A 20,943-nucleotide genomic window follows, 5' to 3' on the forward strand; every position below is an offset into this window, starting at 1 on the left:
CATATTCTGGGGAAGCTAACAAGTCAGCGTGGCTAATAGGACTGGACTGACAGCGTGCTGCCACAACAGCTTTGTTACTGACTACCTGCAGTGCCAGGATTAAGCAGCAAAACCACTGCATTTTTTGCAGGAGTGGTCTCACACCCCATCTGCGTGGCCTGACTCTTCCTCCATTCCCTTCCCCAGCACTGGGGCACAACTACTCCAAGGAGGAGAAAAAAAATGGAAAAAAGCTACCATTTTCTTTGCCACCTTCCTCCTGCCCACCTGCGATGCCTCTCTCCTCAAGGAAACACAAGATCTGAGGTACAAGGACACTGCGCAGGGGTGGAGACTCTGTGGTTCCCAGGAGAATAAGGGTGAAGGAAGGATTTCCTTAGTATCAGAATACAGAGAATTAAGAGGTCTCCTGTAGCTGGCTGTGCTCAAGCCTCCACCACGAAGTTGAAGTGCCATCCCTCCAGCAAAATCACAGTGGTGATGGTGAGTGTGAGGGTAAAAGGGGACAGAAGGATAGCGAGGCGAGAGCTCCCTACCCCCTCACTGCCAGACCCAAACAATTCCGTCAATTCCTTTTCAGAACATTTAACAGCTCCCAGTACTTCATGATATGTCTGTTTTGGGATCTGGAATAGGCAGGAATAAATGGGATCTTCCACCGTTACTGCAGTGTCCTATTTCATCAAGGAATTTCACTCACCACTGGAAGTTGTAAACTGTATACACTTTTCCAGCCAACAGATCTTCCAACTGCTTCTGCAGCAAGAAAATTAGAGCTGCTGGAAGTACAAGTATACTGCTTGACCCCTGCTGAAGAACAGCCTGCTCGTACCTGCGGGCGGAGAGCTTACCAAGTGAAGAATGGCTGCCACAATTTTGTAGACAGTCTGAATCTCCTCTTGCTTGAAGCCTATCACCTTCATGGCATCAGCTACTGCTTTGAACTCTGCACCATCATTGATGGAACACTGAGGGGAAAGAGATGTTTGGGACATGAGGGGCTTAATGGAAGTCAGCTGTGAGAAAGCAAAGATTTTGCAAGCCCATGGGAAACATGTACTTCGCTATTTTTCAGATGCAACACACTGTCATGAGATTTCTCAACTTGTTCTAATGCCATACCACATGCTTGTATGCTGAACCCCGCATTGGACACACATGTATACTAGCAGCAACAAGATACAGAAATCCATCACAGCACGATTAAATAGTGCCATACTTTCCCAGAGGAATTTATTGTGAAAGAATAGAAGCGATTCATAAAAGAAATTAGAACAACAGTTACAAGCAGTGCAGTCACAGACCCTCTGAGTAGAAGCTACAGAGCACCAGCAGTGAATTTCTGGTCACCATCTTTCTCAAGATGAGCCTCTGCACCCCTCCCCTCCTGATCATCTGGGTTTGTTTCCACTGCAGATTTCTAGAGAAGCTGATAAAGGCGTGTGAGAAGGTCTGTGCATTTGATTGCCAAAGAGCATCTCAAGAAAGCCATTAGGAAATCGAGGAGCCTTTTGTCTGGACGCTGCTTCAGAGGGACAACACTAGGGACAACTCCAGATATATCTGAAGTGTTCAGGATCTTGTTGTCCTAAAAACTTTATGGGTTTGTTCCCTTCTTTCCTGCTTAGAGGTCCCCTTGAGGATAAGTCATATATGAAGAATGACTGCTTCAGTAATTTAAATGCTCCTACCATAAAAAAAAAAAAAAAAAGATTCCTTACGGTATTTTGGTGCAGAAAGCAGCTTAAGTTACCTGTTATGAAGCACGAGAAGTCTGTCACTGGTAACAGGTCAAATATCTATGCCTGCATTTATTAACAAAGGTGATGTCTCTCCTACTACATTTGATTGTTTTTTACAAGCAGACACAAATATAGTAGGCATAAGTACACATATGCTTGTCTTCTAGGGCCAGAAACTCCATTAAAAATAGCACATTGGTGTCACCTTTCCATATTCATCCCATAAATATTGGTCTCAGCTTCTGCTAGCTCAGCAGTACTTAAAGTATTTCAAGAAGCGTTTGCAATTGTAAGACAAGTTACTTCTAACTCACTAATAACTCCCTCACCTTTATCTGTGCTCCAGGACAGATATAGTTGTACGCAGATGCATCCTTCTGAAGATGTAGAGAACGTAACATCTGGTCAGAACCCCCCTGGAGGAGCTGTACAAAGAATATTTTAAGAAACGGTGAATGAAAAAAATAAAATCCTTCCTTTTCCTGTTTCTTATTCATCTGCTTGACAAGCAAAATCATAAAAACATTAAATTACTGCTACCCAAGAATCAGCTACAGTATCTGGAGTCACCAGCAAAACACGTGCGAAATACACGGTCTGCATCGTTGTAGGGCTCTGACCACCAGCAAGAGGTTGCCTAAACGACTGCCCTTTGGAGTGACACAACTGTTTAGAAAACACGCCTGAACCTCTTCACAGTCCAGACATGTTTACATCTGTGGCATGCCACAGATGTGTCTTGGCAAGAACATTTACCTTCTCTGCTATACACAGAGACTTTCCAATACGGAAATGAGACGTTCATGAGAAAGGTGCTAACATGCCATCATGGAGTACTGAACAAGTGGGAAGAAATAAATAAACCTATGTTTCCCTCTTCGCAAAACTGAGAATAAAGGTTATACTAATAAGCCGACCATTTCCCCCAAAAGATGCACAAGGGAACCACCATACAACATGGAAGACATTAAAAAGAACCCAAAGAAAAAAAGAAAGTCAACTTGGTGTCATAAAATTACTTCCATATGGACTAAAGGCCTCAAGAGAAAATAGAGGGATTAGACTTATTACAAATAAAACAGTGAGTCAAAGTCCAATATTTTACCATATTTGTTTAGTTAGCCTCCTTTTAAGTTTACAAATGTGTTAATATGGGACTGGAGGATAGAAAAATAAATCTTCCCATGCTCCTTCCCCAGACCAGGCCTCTTCAAAGAACTAAAGAACCCAAGATCACCCAAGATGCAACAACAAGGGAACCCTTTGCAAAATGCACAAGAGGGTGAAAGCTTTAAATATTTTGCCTGTCATGTCCGGGAAACTTGAGAAAAGTCATTTGTTTCAGCAAACACATACAAACCTGGTAAAAAGAATGAAAGCTTCGTTCTCCCGGCTGTTGCACAATCACACGAGACTGTGGGGCAACAAAATACAAAGATATGTATTTCTGGGTGCGGACGGCCTGCTTCCCCAGCACCTCCCCTTAGACACCGATGCATCGGTTCAGCACTGCTAGGACACCTCCAAACTAATCTGATCTTACAATAAGTCTGTTGTGAACATTATTAGCTAGGCATGACCATGGAGTTTGAAGTCTATAATCAAAAAGACGAGCTTGCGTAACAGCTGCAATGTCCTACTTCCAACGAGGAATCCCATGTGGCAACTACAGAACTGCTTTCATGGAAGAGTCAAATAAAACATCATTTTAGTTTAAGAGCTATTTAATCGCTGGAAATGAAAAACAGGACTCTGTGACTACAAACAAATGCTCCACGGGCCATAGTTAGGGCCTCATGGTAGCCGTATCTACAACCCCAGGACAGGCTGACCAACAGCACCCAGCCACTGTACAAGCGAACGTTCGGCTCTAACAAAAGGGCATTCTTTTAGGAAACGAGCGACAGCTCCAGCTTCAGAGCACTCATTCCAAACCAGTGTAAAACAGCACCAAAAAAATTACGTTAAATGCAGCAGAAATGCAGTCAACAAGCACCGTATCCTTATTTTATGCTACAAGTTTGAACTATGGAGAGTGATGAGGAATGTGCTCCTGCTGAAGCGCAAAGTCACTGTCTGCTAAATGCTTGTGTTCAGGCCAGAACCTCAACTGCTTTCAAAATGGAAACAAGTTTAACTTGGTAGAAGTCAAGAACATTAAATCAATGATCAGGATTTAAGTCACTGCAGCTGCAGCCCCACCCCTTTTTTGCATGAAAGTATCACATGTTAAATGTTTGGGTTTGTTGTTTTGTTTTTTAAAATAAAGTGTTTATTCTGAAAATAGACTTCAGGGAAATAGTGGGAAAATTAAAAAACACAAACAAAAAAGCATGTTAGCAGATGTGGTCAAACATATAAATGAAAGCCAGACGTGTGTCTCACACAGAATGAGAACTGTTAATACAGCAAGCCCACTTTCTCTACAGAGTTTTACATATTCCAATGTTTTCAGCCACCCCTTAATGACGTGGGAAAAAAAAAAATGTTTAGGATCACTTAGAATATACAAAAACAAAGTTACTAAAAGATCACACAAGGCTGTGGCATTATTCCAGAATAACACTTCTCAAGCATACCGCTGCTACTTACAGACCTACATATCTTCTCCATTTATTCACCAGCAAGATCTCAATGCGGGAACTTATAAAGAAGGAGTTAAATTAATCTCAGCTTTTATTCTGGATACAAAGTTCTTACACCTATATGCTTATAAGCTTTTGAGTAACACTAGTTTGCTTACATGGTGAGCTCTGAAAGCAGTGGTGTTGTAGTAATAGGACCGTGTCAGTGCTTCAGCACCATTTCTGTTACTTACAGTAATTCTTGGAGAAAAATAAAGCCCTAGATTTAAATGAGATTCTGTGCCCTCATACCTAACATAATGACAGACCACATTTGAAAGGAAAATTTTCTTTTCCCTTTCAAAACACGTACTACAAAAGTAACTATACAAAAACTTCTAACTCTAAAAGTGAGCGTGGCTTACCTTTTCTAGTAAGTAATTATTGATATGCCCACCTATTGGGTCTCCTTTAAAATCAAAGTTGATATCCATATATTTTCCAAACCTGCTGGAATTGTCATTACGGTTTGTTTTGGCATTGCCGAAAGCCTCTAACAGACAGTTGGATTTCAGCAGTATGTTCTTCACTCTGTAGTACCGATAAATGGGAAAGAGAACAGGGTAAGTCCAGACTTGTATACTCAAAGCATGGAATTTTTTTCCGCAGGCATTTCTAGAGAAGAATTCAGTAACAGCAGAGATGCTCTTTGATGACATTTTTGGGCAGATGTGTATGACATTAGCAATCCCACGGGAAATCAGCTGGGAGCTTTCAGTGATATTCCTTAGAGCTGAGCAAATGGAAACCAAAGACCAGATCCCCCCACTGAAAATAGCATCAAAAATTCAGTTCCTTTACATAGGTAAGTTTTTAAATCAATTCCTTGGACTGTTTTGCAAGTAATTTTCAAAATTTTTGTTGGGGTCGGTATTAAGTCTGTTTCAGCAGAAAGTCACATTCTTTGCCCAAAACTTTTTCTCTAAGGCTGACAGGCACATTTTGCAATTCAGGAGCATGCAAGCCTGAAAGGTCACGGAATATGCTCCTTGCACTCAATGTGCTACTCTAACACACACATATTTCAGGAAATTTGCCACAAGAAACATGATTTCTAGATATTGTTTTTATTTTGAAAGTTCAAACTTTCAAGATAAACTTTTCTACATGATTTTAGCAATCAATATTGCAAAATTCCCAGAGTAAAAGTAGTATCGGAAGAAGCTAGGTAAATGCTGTAAAAATCAGCATGTCATTAGTACAAGAGACCATCTAATAACACAGTGCTATGTGGTCCACAGAAAGAAATCCATAAAGAAAACAATTTCACTTATTTTTCTGCAAAGCCCTTACCTTTCCACCTCCGCTCTCTGACTGGGGTTGGTAATGGCTGCTATGTACTGCATAATATATTTACTGGCCTCAGTCTTCCCAGCCCCGCTTTCACCTGGGGGCATAAATACAAAGATGACACAACAAATCAAAAAAACCAAAGCAAATCACTGAACAGTGTATCTCAATTCTACCCCAACAGTGCTTGGATTTTTTGTTACTGTTTTTTTTTTTAAGCAATCTTATTTGCGTGTGCTTTGAACAGTTTCTAAATGTAGCCATAACCCTGCCTGGTTGTTGCTGCTGTGCTGACTTAGAAGCAGTTATGATGTAAGATTTCACAGGTCGGTAAAAAGCCTGGCACACAGAGGATCAAAAGGAATATTGTTAGAGGAGAAAGACTGGCATGCAGAGGCTTGGCTAGCAGCAGTGCCGGGAACTGCAATACAAGAGGCTACTGTTCAGCACGCCATCTCGGGTCTCTCGCTTTTCAGAGCTGCTAAAGCACGGGAACATCAAGGAAACGAAGTGCCAGGATCCAGATAGCGACCGTTCATGGTACAAGCACTGCTCCCACTGTTGGAGCCACAACAAGCAATCAGTCGGGCCATCGAAACAGAGAACAAAACACTGCCCAGTCATCTAAGGGACAAAAATCAGCAGTTCTCTGAAGAGAGACAGGAGCCCTGTTCTCCCTGATCTCCGTTCACACAGGCAGAGCAAGCAGAGGACTCGTGTTCAAGTTATCACTTCGCATGCACAAATTAAGCTAATGACTGACACCAGCTCTTGAATTAGATAAGAAATAATTGTTAAGGTCTCCACACACAGATTCAAATGCAAATAAGCAGTTTTAAGATTAATGAAGTTTTCTTTTATAAAACGCTGTCATTAGCCAAATCATTCTTCTTTCTCTGTCTAGAATTTCACAAAGATCAAGTGTTCATCATAATGAAAAGCTCTTTCAGCTTACCTGATATTACAATACAGGTGTCTTTTGATCGCCTCTTCATGGCTTTATAAGCGGCATCAGCAATTGCAAAGAGGTGAGGAGGCCTCTCGTACAATTCCCTTCCTTTGTACTGCTCAATCATGTCACGCCCATAGATGTTCAAGTTTTTGTAAGGGTTCATGGAAACGACCACCTCCCCAATAAATGTATAAATCCGTCCTTTTTCAAACCTACCCGGGATGAGACAGAAGGGAGAAAGGGAATTAGTCAAACACAGAGATTCAGAATCTGTCCTCCAAGCAAGTCGCCCATTTCATCAGGTGAACTCTTTCTTCGATCCATCATCGTACTGAAACATGATAATAAAACGTTGACTACGGACATTATCTGACCAGTGTGACCTGGATGGCACGTTAGCGTATTACATAGAGACCTGATGTTACAGGGACTAAGAACTAGGGCTAGCTTTGAATCTTAACACCTACAAAGGAAATTTCTACAGCTCTTTCACTTACAAATGCATGACCGATCAGATTACTGAGGTACAAACACCCACCATATTTCTGAGTACAGCAAACTTTTCCTTTGCTGATGCAACCAAGCCAGCTTTCTGCATATTCAGGTATTTCTATTGCCATTAACATGCTGCCAGAAACAAATGTTTGTAAGAAATTCTTTAGCAAGATTTAAGTTAACGTAATTTTACTGCTTCTACAATTGACATCAAGTAAACATGAGTTTGTGATGAGCTTCTGTAATCTGCTTCATAAAGGGGATTTGAAGGCAAATTCTTTTTTCACGTTCTACAGTTGTCCATAACCCAGCTCAGGAAAGAGAAGCAGAAATTTCGAAGCCACTCACTTAGAGGTCTAATCACATTCACAAGAAAGTCAACAAAGACACAAGCCAAGAAGCAAATTACAGCCTTTTGGCTCTAGCAATTAGCTTCCACTCCATCCTTTTCTCTAGAAGGCACGTTGGCATCAACACTGCTGCTACACCAGAAGTGAAAGCTTTTTAAGAACCTGTGAAAACAACCCTAAACTACACCTTTCCTAAACCCTACCTGGTCCTCAGGACTCTTTCTGCAAACAAGACAGAAAATAACTTAATGTTTGTTTGGGGGGAAAAAAAAAGTGGTTAAGTTAAAAGATGTTTCCAAAGAAATTCACATTTTATCGGAAGTTATCTAGCAGAAGAGCACAGAAGGAATTCAGATTAACAGCTGAAGAATTCATACAGCATTCCCTTCTCAGAAGGAGAAAGGATGACAGCGGATTTAGAGATCAACACACAAACTACGGCTTTTCTACCATTAAATACCTGTCTGCACCCTGTATTTAAATCTTACAACATTAGATGGCACCAGAACACCTCGATAGACCACAGGGCCTTCCCAATCCCTGACGGACTCCGGCACAAATTCTAGCATGACTTTATTGAATTTATTACCACCCCCATGTGGTGACAGGCTTGACATTTTCTATTGTTCATTTGAGAATTTTCTGCAGCATCTTGGCAGTGTTAGTTTTTAGCAGGTGTATTGAAAACCAAGAAATATAATCTAGCAACCAGCGTTCCACCTTCTAAAAGTGATTTCGCATCTAATTCCAGCTTCCTCCAGAAATATTTCACTAAAAAGACAAAAGAATTGCAAAATGTCTTTTTGTTCCTGCATTCAGTTTTAACTGAAGGTAGTCCTGATACGTGTTTCCCAAAACAACAGTGAGGTTGAAATGCAAACATATTTTATGTTTTAGAGATAAACACTGTTTGAAAGCTACCAAAAATGTTTTAGAAAAGGTAAGGTCATTATAATTAGCAATACCAACTGCAGCTCAGCAGCTAACTATTACAAAAAAAACTTACGGATAACGCACAGACAACAACACTAAGCAATTGGCACACAAGCCTGGTATGAAATACAGAATCGCACCTAATTCCTAAAAAACAGTTTATTCACTGGGAAACCAGAAGACAGACTTAGGTACGCAGGAAGGCTCACGCACTCAGTCCTTGTCATTTGCCATCCCTAGTTTTAATTCTTTGAAGCGCAAAGCAGCTGGGAATCATGGCGTTGGGAAGATACCAAACACGCAAGACACACGTGGGTGCATCGTATAGCAGGCTGCTCACCTTCCACCCTCTCAGGAGCGCAAGGGACTCTACATATACATAGGAGAGCTTAAAAAACCCTGCTTCTATTAAGGAGATCAAATCACACTTGGACATACATATGTAAATGGGAGCCATTGCAAGGACATCAAAATCAGCAGAATCCTGCCCATCTTTTTGGAGCTGGGCCATCCAAAAAAGGCAAGCTGCCCCATGGAGAACATAGAGACTGCTCTCCCAAAGTCACTGCACGGCGGGCACACAACCACCGCTGAAGGTACTATTAAAGACAAAAATAAAGGCACAGCCATTTCTGGAGGAGGTTTTAAGCCCCACTGTACTGCCAAGATGCATGGCCGGAGGGTTCACGGTCAGCACAGACAGGTTAAGGGGGTTTCTTTTAGCTGCTGAGAAGAAGGGAAAAAAAAAAAAAAAGGACATCCCTACTGAAGCGTCGTGCCAAGTCACCATCACAGTACCCAATACTCTGACCTCTTCCTTAAATCATGAATTATGTAAACTTTCAGTAGCAGAGCACAGTTTAAGTTTCCTCCCGTGACAGTTCAGTGTCCCCGACTGCCTCGTAAACAGAACCTCCAGATTTGCCTCTGCCAGCCTGCCCCACCGCGGCCCTTCCCAGCTCACCACTCCGGAGGAGCCCCCGCGACCAGGGCACAGCTCGGCTTCGGAGGTGCTACAGCCGTGACGCAGTTTGACATACTGCCTGCCTGCCCGACAGCTCCGGGCTTAGATGACAGATAGCACATTTGGCCTCGAAGTCAAGTTTTACAAGGTTTTACTAGACTCTGACGAGTTGTGTCTTCAACCTCCGTGGCAAAAGGCAGATGGAGAGGAGGGAGAAGGATCCATCTCCGGGCTTGACAAATGCTTGGCTTTAAGGATAAGGAGTTTATGAACAACTGACATCCCCGTTTACCTCTCTGTTCATTTTTTTTTTTTTTTACTCCTCAGCACCGGCGTTAAAATTCCAGAGCTGTGTTTAGCTGTTCCTAAAAGGAGCTGTCGCTCCTCGACCCTCCTTGCTGATAAAGCCTCTTTTCATCAGACAGCGCAGCTCAGCACAGCAGCAGGCCAAGAACAGCAGTGGCTGTTTTCCTAGCTGCATTGCTTCGGTGTGAGATTCTTGGTTTTCCTTGCCCAAGAAGAGCTCATGAAAACTTAAGAAAACAACCAACGACGGCAGGCCAAACCGGGAGGTACAAGCTGTGTTAAGTTTGCGATTCTACTGCAAGGCAGGGTCACAAAGCCAGCCGATGAAGCTATCCGGCGCTTTTGGAAAGGCTCATCAGTCGGGGCACTGCACTCCATCAGGGGAAAGCTCCTCAACATAAAGGACGGCGTAATCATTTCGGTGCCAAGCCTATAACATGTAGGACAGGATTTTTGTTATTAGAAGCAATCTACAGCACACTTGATAAAAGGAACCCCTGTACCGACTCCTGGGGGTCGACACCCCAATGGTCAAACCTCAGTTTATATGGATCATGAAAATCACATCATCCTGTGCTGCAACTTTGAGGAGAAAAGATTTCCCCGTAACGATGCTATTTTAATAATTTCTGTGTCACTGTCTTCCGAATTTTCCGCTTACTACTTTGGCATCTGAAATCTAGCTCAGCAGCCAAAAAGAGTCACAGTATTTAATCCTTGCATGTTATTTTGATGAAGAACATCAGCTCTTTCATGAGAGGTTTTTATACTAGTTTTTATTACCTTGTTAAAACATGGATTGATAGTGAGAAAATATAAACCAGTAGGTCACAGAATATAAGTCACTTAAAGGGACAGAAATTATTTTCTAGAAAAGAAAACTGCCAAGGAAAGAAAAAGGCTCTTACTTTGTATTGTAGTTTTTATTTTTAGGGAGTTGAAGTGAGTTGAAAAAAATATACCCTTAAGTCCAGACATCCTACATTCACATCCAATTGCCATTGGAAAATACAGTGCAGAAATCAGAAAGCTGAAGCAGAAATCTTCGCCACCAGAGAGCACTCACATTTAGGATTTCTCCCACCTGACAAACACGTCGGTCAAAAATAAAACTGTTCTTACCAAGGAAATGATGCAACTTCAAATGCACTCAGTACAAATAAAGAAAAGAGTTAGTTGGCAAGACTTGGAACCCATACTCCAAAACAACATCTGCAGAACGCAGACTGTTAAACAAAGGCACCCTACCATGCAATCGCCACTCCAACCGCTGCAATTCAAATCACAAAGGGAATTTCTAATCAATCATTTACATGGTAACTCCTCTGTACCGAAAGATAAACAGAAGCTTGCCGGGATCACAGACAGCAGGCAGCACTCTGCAGGCTTATTGCTATTTCTAGAATTCAGCATCCTTTCTGAGATAACCTATGCCAGCTACCAGGGATCGTTTGCAGTGAGATCACAGGCCGAGGTGTGAAACGGCTCCTCAGAAACACATTTTGCCAGTCTTCCCCTCCATCTGTCTAATACCTGAGAAGCAGCGCAACTGCTGGAAAAATCATGTCAAGTCACCAGTCGTCTCATGTTCTGTTACTTTAAGAGAGCTGAAGTGTAGCTATTGATATTATGGATTATTTTCCCACCGGGAAAAGAACTTCTCTCATCTGGAACGACTCCTTTCTCACCACTGATCACAGATTGACATCATATTCTGCTTTACATACACGCAGACACGCTAAAGCTTTCCCACATTAGCAGGTGCTCAGTAAAGCTCCTTGGTCTCACCCCTTCCTGCTCGCTGACGCTACCCAGATGCTCCAGAAACAGAAGTCACAACACAGCCATCAACTGAAGATGAACTTTCAGTTTAATTGTACAGCAGTGGCTTAAAGCAAAGGAAACGTTAACAAAAAAAGCAAAAGCAAATAATTCAGGACAGATACAGGAGTGCTACAGAAGCATCAGCCTGCGCTAGACAGTCAACAGCTAACCTAGCACCACTGAAGGTTAAAGGAATAAAAGCTGATGGTTTCAAACTATTACCTATTTCCAACCTGCTCATTAACTCCAAAGCACAACTCAAACGGAAATATTTAGTATGAGCATATTGCTTTTTCTTCCTTCCTCCCCTGTGCATGCGAAGAAGAATGATCTAGCAGCTGCACACCTCTCTGGCACGCAGAAGAGGGACAATGCCTTGTCCTGTTGCAAACACCCCGTGTGATTTGGGTTATCCCCCCAAAGGGGGTCACAGTTCTTAGTTCTTTCTTCCCACCAAATATATACATTAAAAATCCATTACTGCAGGCTTTGACTCCATTTGCATTGCAAACACACATGAAAATGTTAATTAAGCCTCGTGTTCATGAAGAGATGTACATGGATAGTCAAGGATGAGCCTTTAGGATGTGTTCACTAAGGCAGGGAATTTAAGTAGCCTTCTGGCAGTGAAATCGTATTTACCTGGTTTTAAATGCAAGACTGTATAGCCAGCTGCACTGACACAAAGGAACAACTATTCTTCTCATGATTTGGGAAGGTGACTTTGCTTAAGCACACTTCACCCTGTGTGTGTCAGACAATTGTGCCTTTTATATGTGATACCAGGTCTCTCTACTGAGTATTCAGTGCTACTTAAAGACTTTATTTTAGGTAAATCTTGAAATAAACTCAGCTGTCAAGCAGGAAAGAATGCCTTTCAAGTCTTTCAGTGAATTGCACATAAACTGTATTATAGCAAATCTTCCTCATCACAAGAGAACTCAGATAAACAGGATTTGCGTTGGCAGAAGTATAGCTAAAATATTCTTGCTGCACTTGGAAAAACAGACCAAAAAACTGTCCAGTCAGTATTGCCTCCCTGCGCTAGGAAAACAACCCAAGTCTGTCACGATTCTGAATATGCATGTCTACAATGTTTTGATCCATCCTGAGAGCCACAAAAAATTGGAATTTAAGTTCATTTAATGTGCAGGTGAAATTTTTGCTCGCAGTTGTCCTGCATGGATTCAGTTTTCAGATGTTGCCAGTTTAACAAAATAGGAAATGCCATTCAGCGCGCATTCTGCACCACTCCTTTCCTGTGCAGAGGGAGCAGAAAGGGCAGGGTGAGGAATACTTCATTCATCTGCAATTTTCACAGTCAGCTTTGGAAATAAGGTTAAAAGAGTTCTTTGTAATGATGTAATTTTTTTCAAAAGGAAATAGTAAACTATGAGTGACTGGTGCCACATCTTCCCCAACAAACCAACATTTAAGCAAACTGACTGTAATTTGACAAGGCTGATCCAGCTCCAACACAGCTGACCCTTGAGTCATCTATGCAGCTTTGCAAACCTACTAGGTAAGGTCAGGGGAAAGGAAAAATGGAAGATGGATGCTAATCTAGCTCTAATGAACACTGAATAAAGGCTAAAACTGTGAAATGTAGCTGGCTAGCTAGAAACTGGACTAATATTAAAATCCCTCTCCTTAAACATGAAGTTAAAGTACTAACCTTGCACTGAAAAAATGCCAAACCACTAAACATAGGAGTCACTGAACTTTCACTTCTATTTGCGTCAGACAGACGGAGCTCTCTCCTACAGCAGGGAAGCACTCCATACTCTTTTTACATTTCTAGAAGCATAGCAGAAGGCACAAGCAGACTTGAAGTAGATAATGAGACAAAAGGAAGTTTTTTGAAAAGATTCCAGGGACAACATAATGCTTTGTGGTTTCACTCCAATCCACACACGAGAAAGTTGCTATCGAGCACAGGTAGAGAAAAAGCAGCTTTCTCCTGATTTCTCTGTGTAGAGCAGTAAAACACAGTCCTGCTTTCCATGTGAAAAGTCTGGCTGGAACACTGTAAAATCATGCACTCATGCAACAATCATATTACTCTGCTTTGAGCAGGAGGTTACCCTGAGTGACCTCCTGAGGCTGAATTATCCTATGATCCTGTATCTAACCAGGAAAGAGTAGAACAGGCTTGGGATACCAACAAACAGACTGCCATCTACCCATAATCTCTAACTTTTTAATCTGTCAAATAAAAGCACATAATCTATTAAAGGATAGTAAAAAGAAAAGGAAAGTTCAAAAGTCAGGTAGGTTCTTCTCTCATCACACGTGAAGTCAACTGGAGCACGTGTGCAGAAAGGCCGAGAGCTTGTCTTGTAAGAGAACTAGCTTAAATGCAAAGACTCATAAAACTACTGAGGAGTAGGAAAGGTGGAAGAAATCACTTATAAATACATCAGTAGATGGATATCATCTTGCCAGGAAGCCAGAAGAACTAATTAAACAAAAAACTACAAAGGCCCATACAAAAAAAAAAAAAAAAGGAAAAAAAAAAGGGGGAGAATGGGCTTACCCTGGCCAACACAGGCTTGAAACGGAAAGGTCGCTGTCAAGGGAGCAGTCCTGGAAAAGCACTTCAGTAGGCAGAAAGGACTAGTGAGCCCCACTCGATATTGCAGAACTTCTCTGTGTTTAGAAGATTTGGCATTCTGCACTGACTTCACGATCCATTACGTTCCTTCCACTCTGATGTTACAGCATTCAGGTGCTTCAAAAAAAGACGCTTTACCTTCACTCACCTCCTCCCCTCTCCAAACCCCGTGTCCACATTAACTGTAACCTGCCACACGGTGATTATCTCAGCCTTCAATTTTGGGAATTCAGCTTTGCTCATCGCATTATACACCACGGGGTTGAAGGGTATGCTACCTTCAAATATCTCAGTGGACAAAATTGCAGCACAAAAGGCAAAAACGAGACCAATGACTGGTGGTTGGACAGATTTGCATCACGTGGAAGATACCGTCTGACTTCATTTCCCTGGTTCAGTGGCGCGTGCATTCTGCAATGGTCGGTTCATCTGAATAGTGTCCAGGCAAGGACTAGCTTGTACTTCTGAATAGCAACCTTTCTTTCAAGGGATGCTGAAGGAACTATAAAATCCTGCAACCCAACATAAAGATCAAGAAATATGCAGAAAAACAAAGACTGTGACTGATACCCTGTTACTTCCTCCTAACTTCTCCAGTAACTTCAAGAAACAAAAACCATGCACGTCGCTGCTGATGACCCTGGTACAGCAGCATCCTTGTATAAACAAACATAACCTGAAGCCACATCAGCAACTGTACTGATGACGGCTTTCAACCTTATTTTCTAAGCCATCTCTTTCTTACACTATACCACCTTCCCAATTTTCTGTATACACCGCACAACTACCGGAACTTTGTACTGATGTCTAACTACACCTCTATTTATTCCACAAGCCGAGGTGTCAAGGTACAATCACGTATTGCACAAGTTTTCTTTGCAGATGCTTGGAGACTCCTTTTGCAGTCAGCCGGCCATGAGATGCTGATGTTCAGATGCTTCATTGTTCTCCTGTAAAGGAATATTCTGCATTTGTTAAGCTCGTGCCCAGTGTGATCTGTGAACGCTGCTGGAGTCTCCTGAATACAGCATTGTTTTGATACAGGGCTCAAAAACCCCAAGAATCATCTTGCAGTATTAAGATACAGTGCAACATTTGCAAGCACTGCAAAAGGCTTGCTTAGTCCTTTCGTAACGTTAGATCTAAAATAAGATTAGATGCCTTGTTCATACTAACACAGGCCATGCAAATCATGCAAAAATAATAATGCAAAATATGCAAATAATGCAGAAATATGACTTATGTTTCTGCATAATTAGGGTTTCTTTTAGAGTTGTTACAGTGATCTGCACCATCTCACCCAAACACAAACATTGAGTATGTAGTCCTTAAACAGGACTGTTTGTTTTCTGGCCATGGAACCAGGCAGACTTCTTTAAGCATTTATGTGTTTTACAGCATATTGTGACTTAACACAGCTCTTGTGGTTTTGGCTCATAAACTGTCCTAGTTGGTAATCTGCTGTGCTGCTAAGGGCTTCGGCAGACAAACTGCTGAGTCTCAAAGCAGCAGATGAAGATATTCCACCTACAGCTGCCCATCCAGCTCCTTTGCCAAAGATTCCCTTCTGCCACGTCTGCTGAAGGGACAATGATGGACAGCCGTGATCCCGGCCACCCCACGCTCAGATTATCACTGACACCATTTCCTGCAGGACAGATACCAATCACTTCAGCCAGCTTACGTGAAGAAAGAGCCATAAGCAATGGAGGGGAAAACTATGTCTGCAAATCACAAAGCCAATACGTTTCACCACAATATGTCCATTAACTATTCAGGTTGAAAGAAAGCACTTTTCCTCGTGCTTCCTTGAAAGCCTGTCTAGTCAGGAAAAGCTTCCCACTTTTTGGTCATAGATTTGGCTCAGGTTTGTTGTGGGACTTCTTTTTCTTATATTTTCTATTTTATATTGGAAAAGCTTCATGTTACCTAATAGGAATCTGAACCAGAACTGCAGTGAAATCCCCTCTTCACCATCCCTCAGTCTCTGCCCCGCTAGCAAGAATCGATCAGCAGGTGCCCTGGAAGACAAACCCTCAAGACCTACAGAAACGATATTAAGTATGCCTATCAGTGCTGAAAAGGCCTAGTAAATACACAAGGTTGGTTCTTCCAATTAAAGAGCAACTAATAATTTACAGACAGTTTGGGTTAGAAATAAAGGGGGTTTTTTAGTACAACCAAGTGTCGTGCTTTCAGTTGAAGTCACGAGTGTGACTGACCTGGCAGATTCGACATCAGGATCTTTTTCCCCTCACTGAAAGGACAACTTCAAAAAGGGAAGAAGAGGAGGAAGGATACAAGGAACTCTTCAAACATCCTTGTGGATATGGCAGTGCAGGGTAGGATAGGCAAGATAAGCAAATGAATTTGCACAAGAGTCTTAAGTACTTAACATTCTTTGAATGGAAAAACATCTGAGCAGTAGGAGTGCTGTTATTTACACATTCATCATTCATTGCACAAGGAGTGAATTTCTAAATGCCAACTGTACTGAGTTGTTAAACAATGGTAATGCAAGGGGAACATTAGCAATATGGAAAAGGACTTAAATGGTTTGATTATTAAAACAGATTACTTGATTTACATGCTGCTTGTTTTATCGCTTTATATTATCACCAGAAAGATTGTGTTCATTTACTTCCTTTAGGTTTTACATCTTTTTTCTGTCAAGATAGCTCCCACTCAGAACCTGAAAGACTATTTAAATAAAATTGTGAGACAGCACAAATACTGCCCAGAATTAATAAGCAGATAACCTGTAGAATATCTACAACTCATCTTCCACAAGCCAAGATGACTTTGACCACGCTGTCACATTTTTAATTCTAGGCCAGTGGAATCCAGAGCCCTGTGAAATGATTTAAAACAGCATCTTTTCAGTCAACGTATCAGCCCAAGAATTCAGGCAGGCTCCTACTTCTGTAAAGTATCCTTTGTTAGGCAGTGAGCATTAGTTAATGACAATCACCAAAAGGCAGAGCAATGCTACGCTGTCAATCAAAAAAACGTTAATAACAAAGTTTTCAGCCACTAATTATTTACTGAAAGCACAATTTTAGCCTAGAGTGGTGGTCAAGTGCATACTCTCAGCTTTGGCAGATCTAATTACACACTCAAAACCCGCAGCACGGAGTAAACTTGCACTGCTGCTTATTTCCCAGATTATCGCATCCATTTTCGACACAAGTACCAAAGCAGTTGGCCCAATCTGAAGCAGGGCATTGGATGAAATGACCTCACAGGTCCCTTCCAAACAGCATTGCTCCATGGCTATGACATACATGTTGCAGTTTCAAGTAACGGCTGAAAGTAATTGTTATTTCCAATAATAGCAGCACGGGTTTCCAAATTAATTTTGCGATCAGCCTTATTTAATCTTTTTTTTTTAGAAATCAGTTTAATTAACAGTTCAGAGCTGTGACACATCCTCCTCCAAATGCAGCTATGTTTCTCTTTTCCTCCTGTGAGCAATCAGCTGCTAAGCCCTTGCAGAACAGCAACATGCTGCAATGAAACACAAAGAAACACGCTTTGAATCCAGAAGTCTGGCAGTCACAAACTGTCAATCTCTCTAAACCTTTTAAAAATATATATGAAATCATCTATGAGACAGACAAATTCTTTTCTATATTATTTTTCCTATGTTTTTTAAGTGAAGAGGTTTGTATTATCCTTCCCACATTCATCCAGTCGTCTCTTCTGCAGCAGGGCTATCTCATCAACACTTGTACAATTGGAATAACGTATCTCATACTAAATTACTAATAATTAGAAACTTAGAAATGTTCACATATCAGCTCCCCAAGACACTCAGTGATCATCTTCCAGCAGGAAATAACAAACCAGGGAAATGGATCCATTGCCAGCTTTCCAAGGACTTCTGAAAACAACAGAGTGCTTCAAGTTTCTCAAAATATTTTGCTTTCTTATTTGGAAAGCATGAGCAATCCACACATTTAGGTGTCTACTAGCAACCCGTAGTGGAATACAACTGCCAGCCATTATACATCAGTGCACACACATCATGACTCCAGTTCTGTAAACCCCACGTTAAATGCACGCCTATCTGACGAGAAGCACCAGCAAAGCTGACATCCTCACCCCAAAGTGGCCTTTCGTTATCTAAAGAAATCCTGTTCAGAACTGGCTCAAGCATAACACTGTTTTCCACACCTCTTAATGAAAGAATTTAAGCCCACAACACATATGACCCTTATTACTTGCATTTTAAATATTTAATATATTGTGATGCAACAGTCACTACTACATTACTCTGTGTGTAAATAAGCATACACACTGAGTGTAGTATTTTCATGGTCTTTTTTTTATATATATATATATATATAAAAATATATATAAACTAACCATTAAGGTTTATATTTACACAAGGCTCCTCCTAGCAAATATTGCACATGCTTTTCTGGCCTGCTTCTAACTGAATCTTATTAATAAAATAATCACTTATAGAATCCAGTAAGAAAATGCATCTATAGCATTGGCATACAATGAAATGGTTTGATTGGTCCTTGCAGATAAGGACAGGGTTCAAGTGTTTCATTCACAGCACTTTCATGCAGTGCCAACTAAATTACTACAAATCCTGGTTTTGTCAAAAGGAGAGTGGAACGTATTTATGAAATGACTCTTTTCCTCCTAAATATATTCAAGAGAGACTTACAGGAAAAGAAATAAAGCTTAGTTATTTCCTGTTCGCATCTTTGTCCTTTGAGAAAGAGAACAAAGGAATTTGACACTTCATATCTACACTCATCTTCAGCACCCACTCTTTGGCCTTTTAACTGGCGTACAGACTTGCATTAATGGTTAAGAAAATAGTCCTACATATAGAAAAATCACAAGCTTTGATAAGTTGCTGCTATGGTGCACAGGTCATTAATGCCGATAAGCAAACGCCAAGAAATAAGGACAGTCATTAATACCATATCTTCACTTCTCTCAAAGTACCAGGTCAGAGCAGATAAAAACCAGCTAATTATTTTTTCTACTTCTCTCTCATGCAAGCAAGCTTCGTCTTTTGAAGCTACTTGCTTGTGTAGTGAAATTCTGTCTCAGTCCTAAAAGAATTACAGTTCAGCAGTGAAAATGCCAACGGTTCTAGGAAACGGGCCACGCAAAAACCCTTCTAAACTCTGCAGTAACCTGATACAAGAAAAATCCTTTCCTTAGTACAAATCTGTTGATGTAACCTCAAGCAAGACAGACCAGGGATCCAAAACAGTTTAACACCACTTGAAGCATCGGTTCAGCCTGAAAATATCTCATCTGGGCTGCGGCTCATCCATTTCTGGAGGAGAGAACAATAGATACCCACTAGCCAAAGCAGTGTGTCAGGACGAAGGATTCCTGCTCTGCAAACACTAAGTGGAAGCCCTAAAACACGGGATCAATATGTCCAAACCAACCAACCAACCTGTGCAACCAGTGAGCAGCAGTAACTCCCAATTTCCCCTCTACCACCTAGTGCTGCTTTACCAGTGCTCTTCCTTAAATTCTTTCTCGTTCCCCTTTTTTGGGCAGGAATAGGGAGGAGTGAGGAGAAGTGGGGAGAGAAGGAAGGCTGGAGGGAGAGGAGATAGCAGAAAAAGTATAATTCCATCAGCTCAGGTTTGGGGGTTTGTTTCCACTTCTAGTTTAAACAAGTCAAACTTTATTTACTGTCCTTCCACAAACCACTAGTAACTCTTCATCACAATAACCATCTCTATTGCTTCTAATTTAAAATAGGATACTATTTTAAATACAGAGAAACAAAACTGGTCATAGTTATTAAAACAAAAGCCTGCTAATACTTTATGAAGTCATGCCAACATTTCCTTGTCTTTACTGACTGTACCTCCTCCCACTGCATCCTTGAGCCTCATGAATGTTTTCTAAAAGCACACGGAACTGGTGGCTGGTATCACGCAGCGCATGTAGTGTCCTCTAATCCTCCTCTGCCACCGATCCATGACCTTGCAATTTACAGCACATTACTCATCTATAAATGAATCACTCAGCGTTTTGTATAATTGGATTCCATCCACAAGGTGATCCAGGCACATCTTCAGGAAGAGGACCACCTCCCCCATTTGTGCCATCACTAATGTTATGAATCTTGCTTTTACACAACCTCAGCAACATCTGTGTCATCTTTGTGATCCGCTGCGGGGAGATTCTTGTTCCACAGGCCAGTTGATGCAAAGCAGCTCACAAGCACAGCGTCCTTGCTAGCTCCTTGTCCAGCAGACGTTTCGCCAGCCACGCCGCCCAGCATCTGCAGCAGTCCTGAGAGAGGGATCTTTCTCAACAGATCTCAACACACACACACCAAGAGACTACATTCTGCACCACACACCATGGCTGCTCCCCCAGGGCACCTTAACATAGTCCAGGTTACATTTTTTTAATTTGAGTAGCCCTGCAGGACAAAGCCAGCTTGCCAAACCCCTGCAGAGAGCAGCACTTGCATTTCCAGCCTGCCAGCCCTGCATCTGGGTTAACCTGCACACTGCCACCAGCCTTCCACTAGATACCTACATTTAGACAGGTGAAATTCTGGGGTTGATTCATCAACTGCATTGACCAGGTTTCCATTGACTATATGGAGAGATCTTAACATCACTAGCTCCTGTATGGTCTCCACATTGCACAAGTGGGGTTCACCTCCTGCTAGGAGATCTCTGCAGCTTCTTCCCTGGCGTCCATGCTCTGACAATATAGTGGCAAAAGCCAGCTCTGCGTAGAGCCACCTCAGCTCTGCAGCCTCATTAGCTGGAGCTCCATGGGGTGAGGAAACAGTGATACAACTCCCCAGCCTGAAAGCAGCAGGGGCACATTCTCCCAGCA

At 41.7% G+C, this 20,943-nt stretch overlaps 1 protein-coding gene across 3 annotated transcripts in view; it reads right to left on the reverse strand.

Annotated features, from left to right (window-relative positions):
* Window positions 1–20,943, reverse strand: part of MYO1D (myosin ID) — a 164,872-nt gene that overhangs the window by 120,623 nt on the left and 23,306 nt on the right. For all 3 annotated transcript variants that reach the window (XM_059830403.1, XM_059830404.1, XM_059830405.1), the window contains exons 2-7: window positions 6,612–6,820; window positions 5,660–5,753; window positions 4,732–4,897; window positions 3,103–3,156; window positions 2,072–2,167; window positions 852–968 (exon numbers count right to left, since the gene is read on the reverse strand). In XM_059830403.1, coding sequence (XP_059686386.1) covers window positions 852–968; window positions 2,072–2,167; window positions 3,103–3,156; window positions 4,732–4,897; window positions 5,660–5,753; window positions 6,612–6,820 — 736 coding nt within the window. The remainder of the gene's footprint in view (window positions 1–851; window positions 969–2,071; window positions 2,168–3,102; window positions 3,157–4,731; window positions 4,898–5,659; window positions 5,754–6,611; window positions 6,821–20,943) is intronic.

This window comes from Gavia stellata, chromosome 28 (assembly GCF_030936135.1).
Source record: "Gavia stellata isolate bGavSte3 chromosome 28, bGavSte3.hap2, whole genome shotgun sequence".
NCBI lineage: Eukaryota > Metazoa > Chordata > Aves > Gaviiformes > Gaviidae > Gavia > Gavia stellata.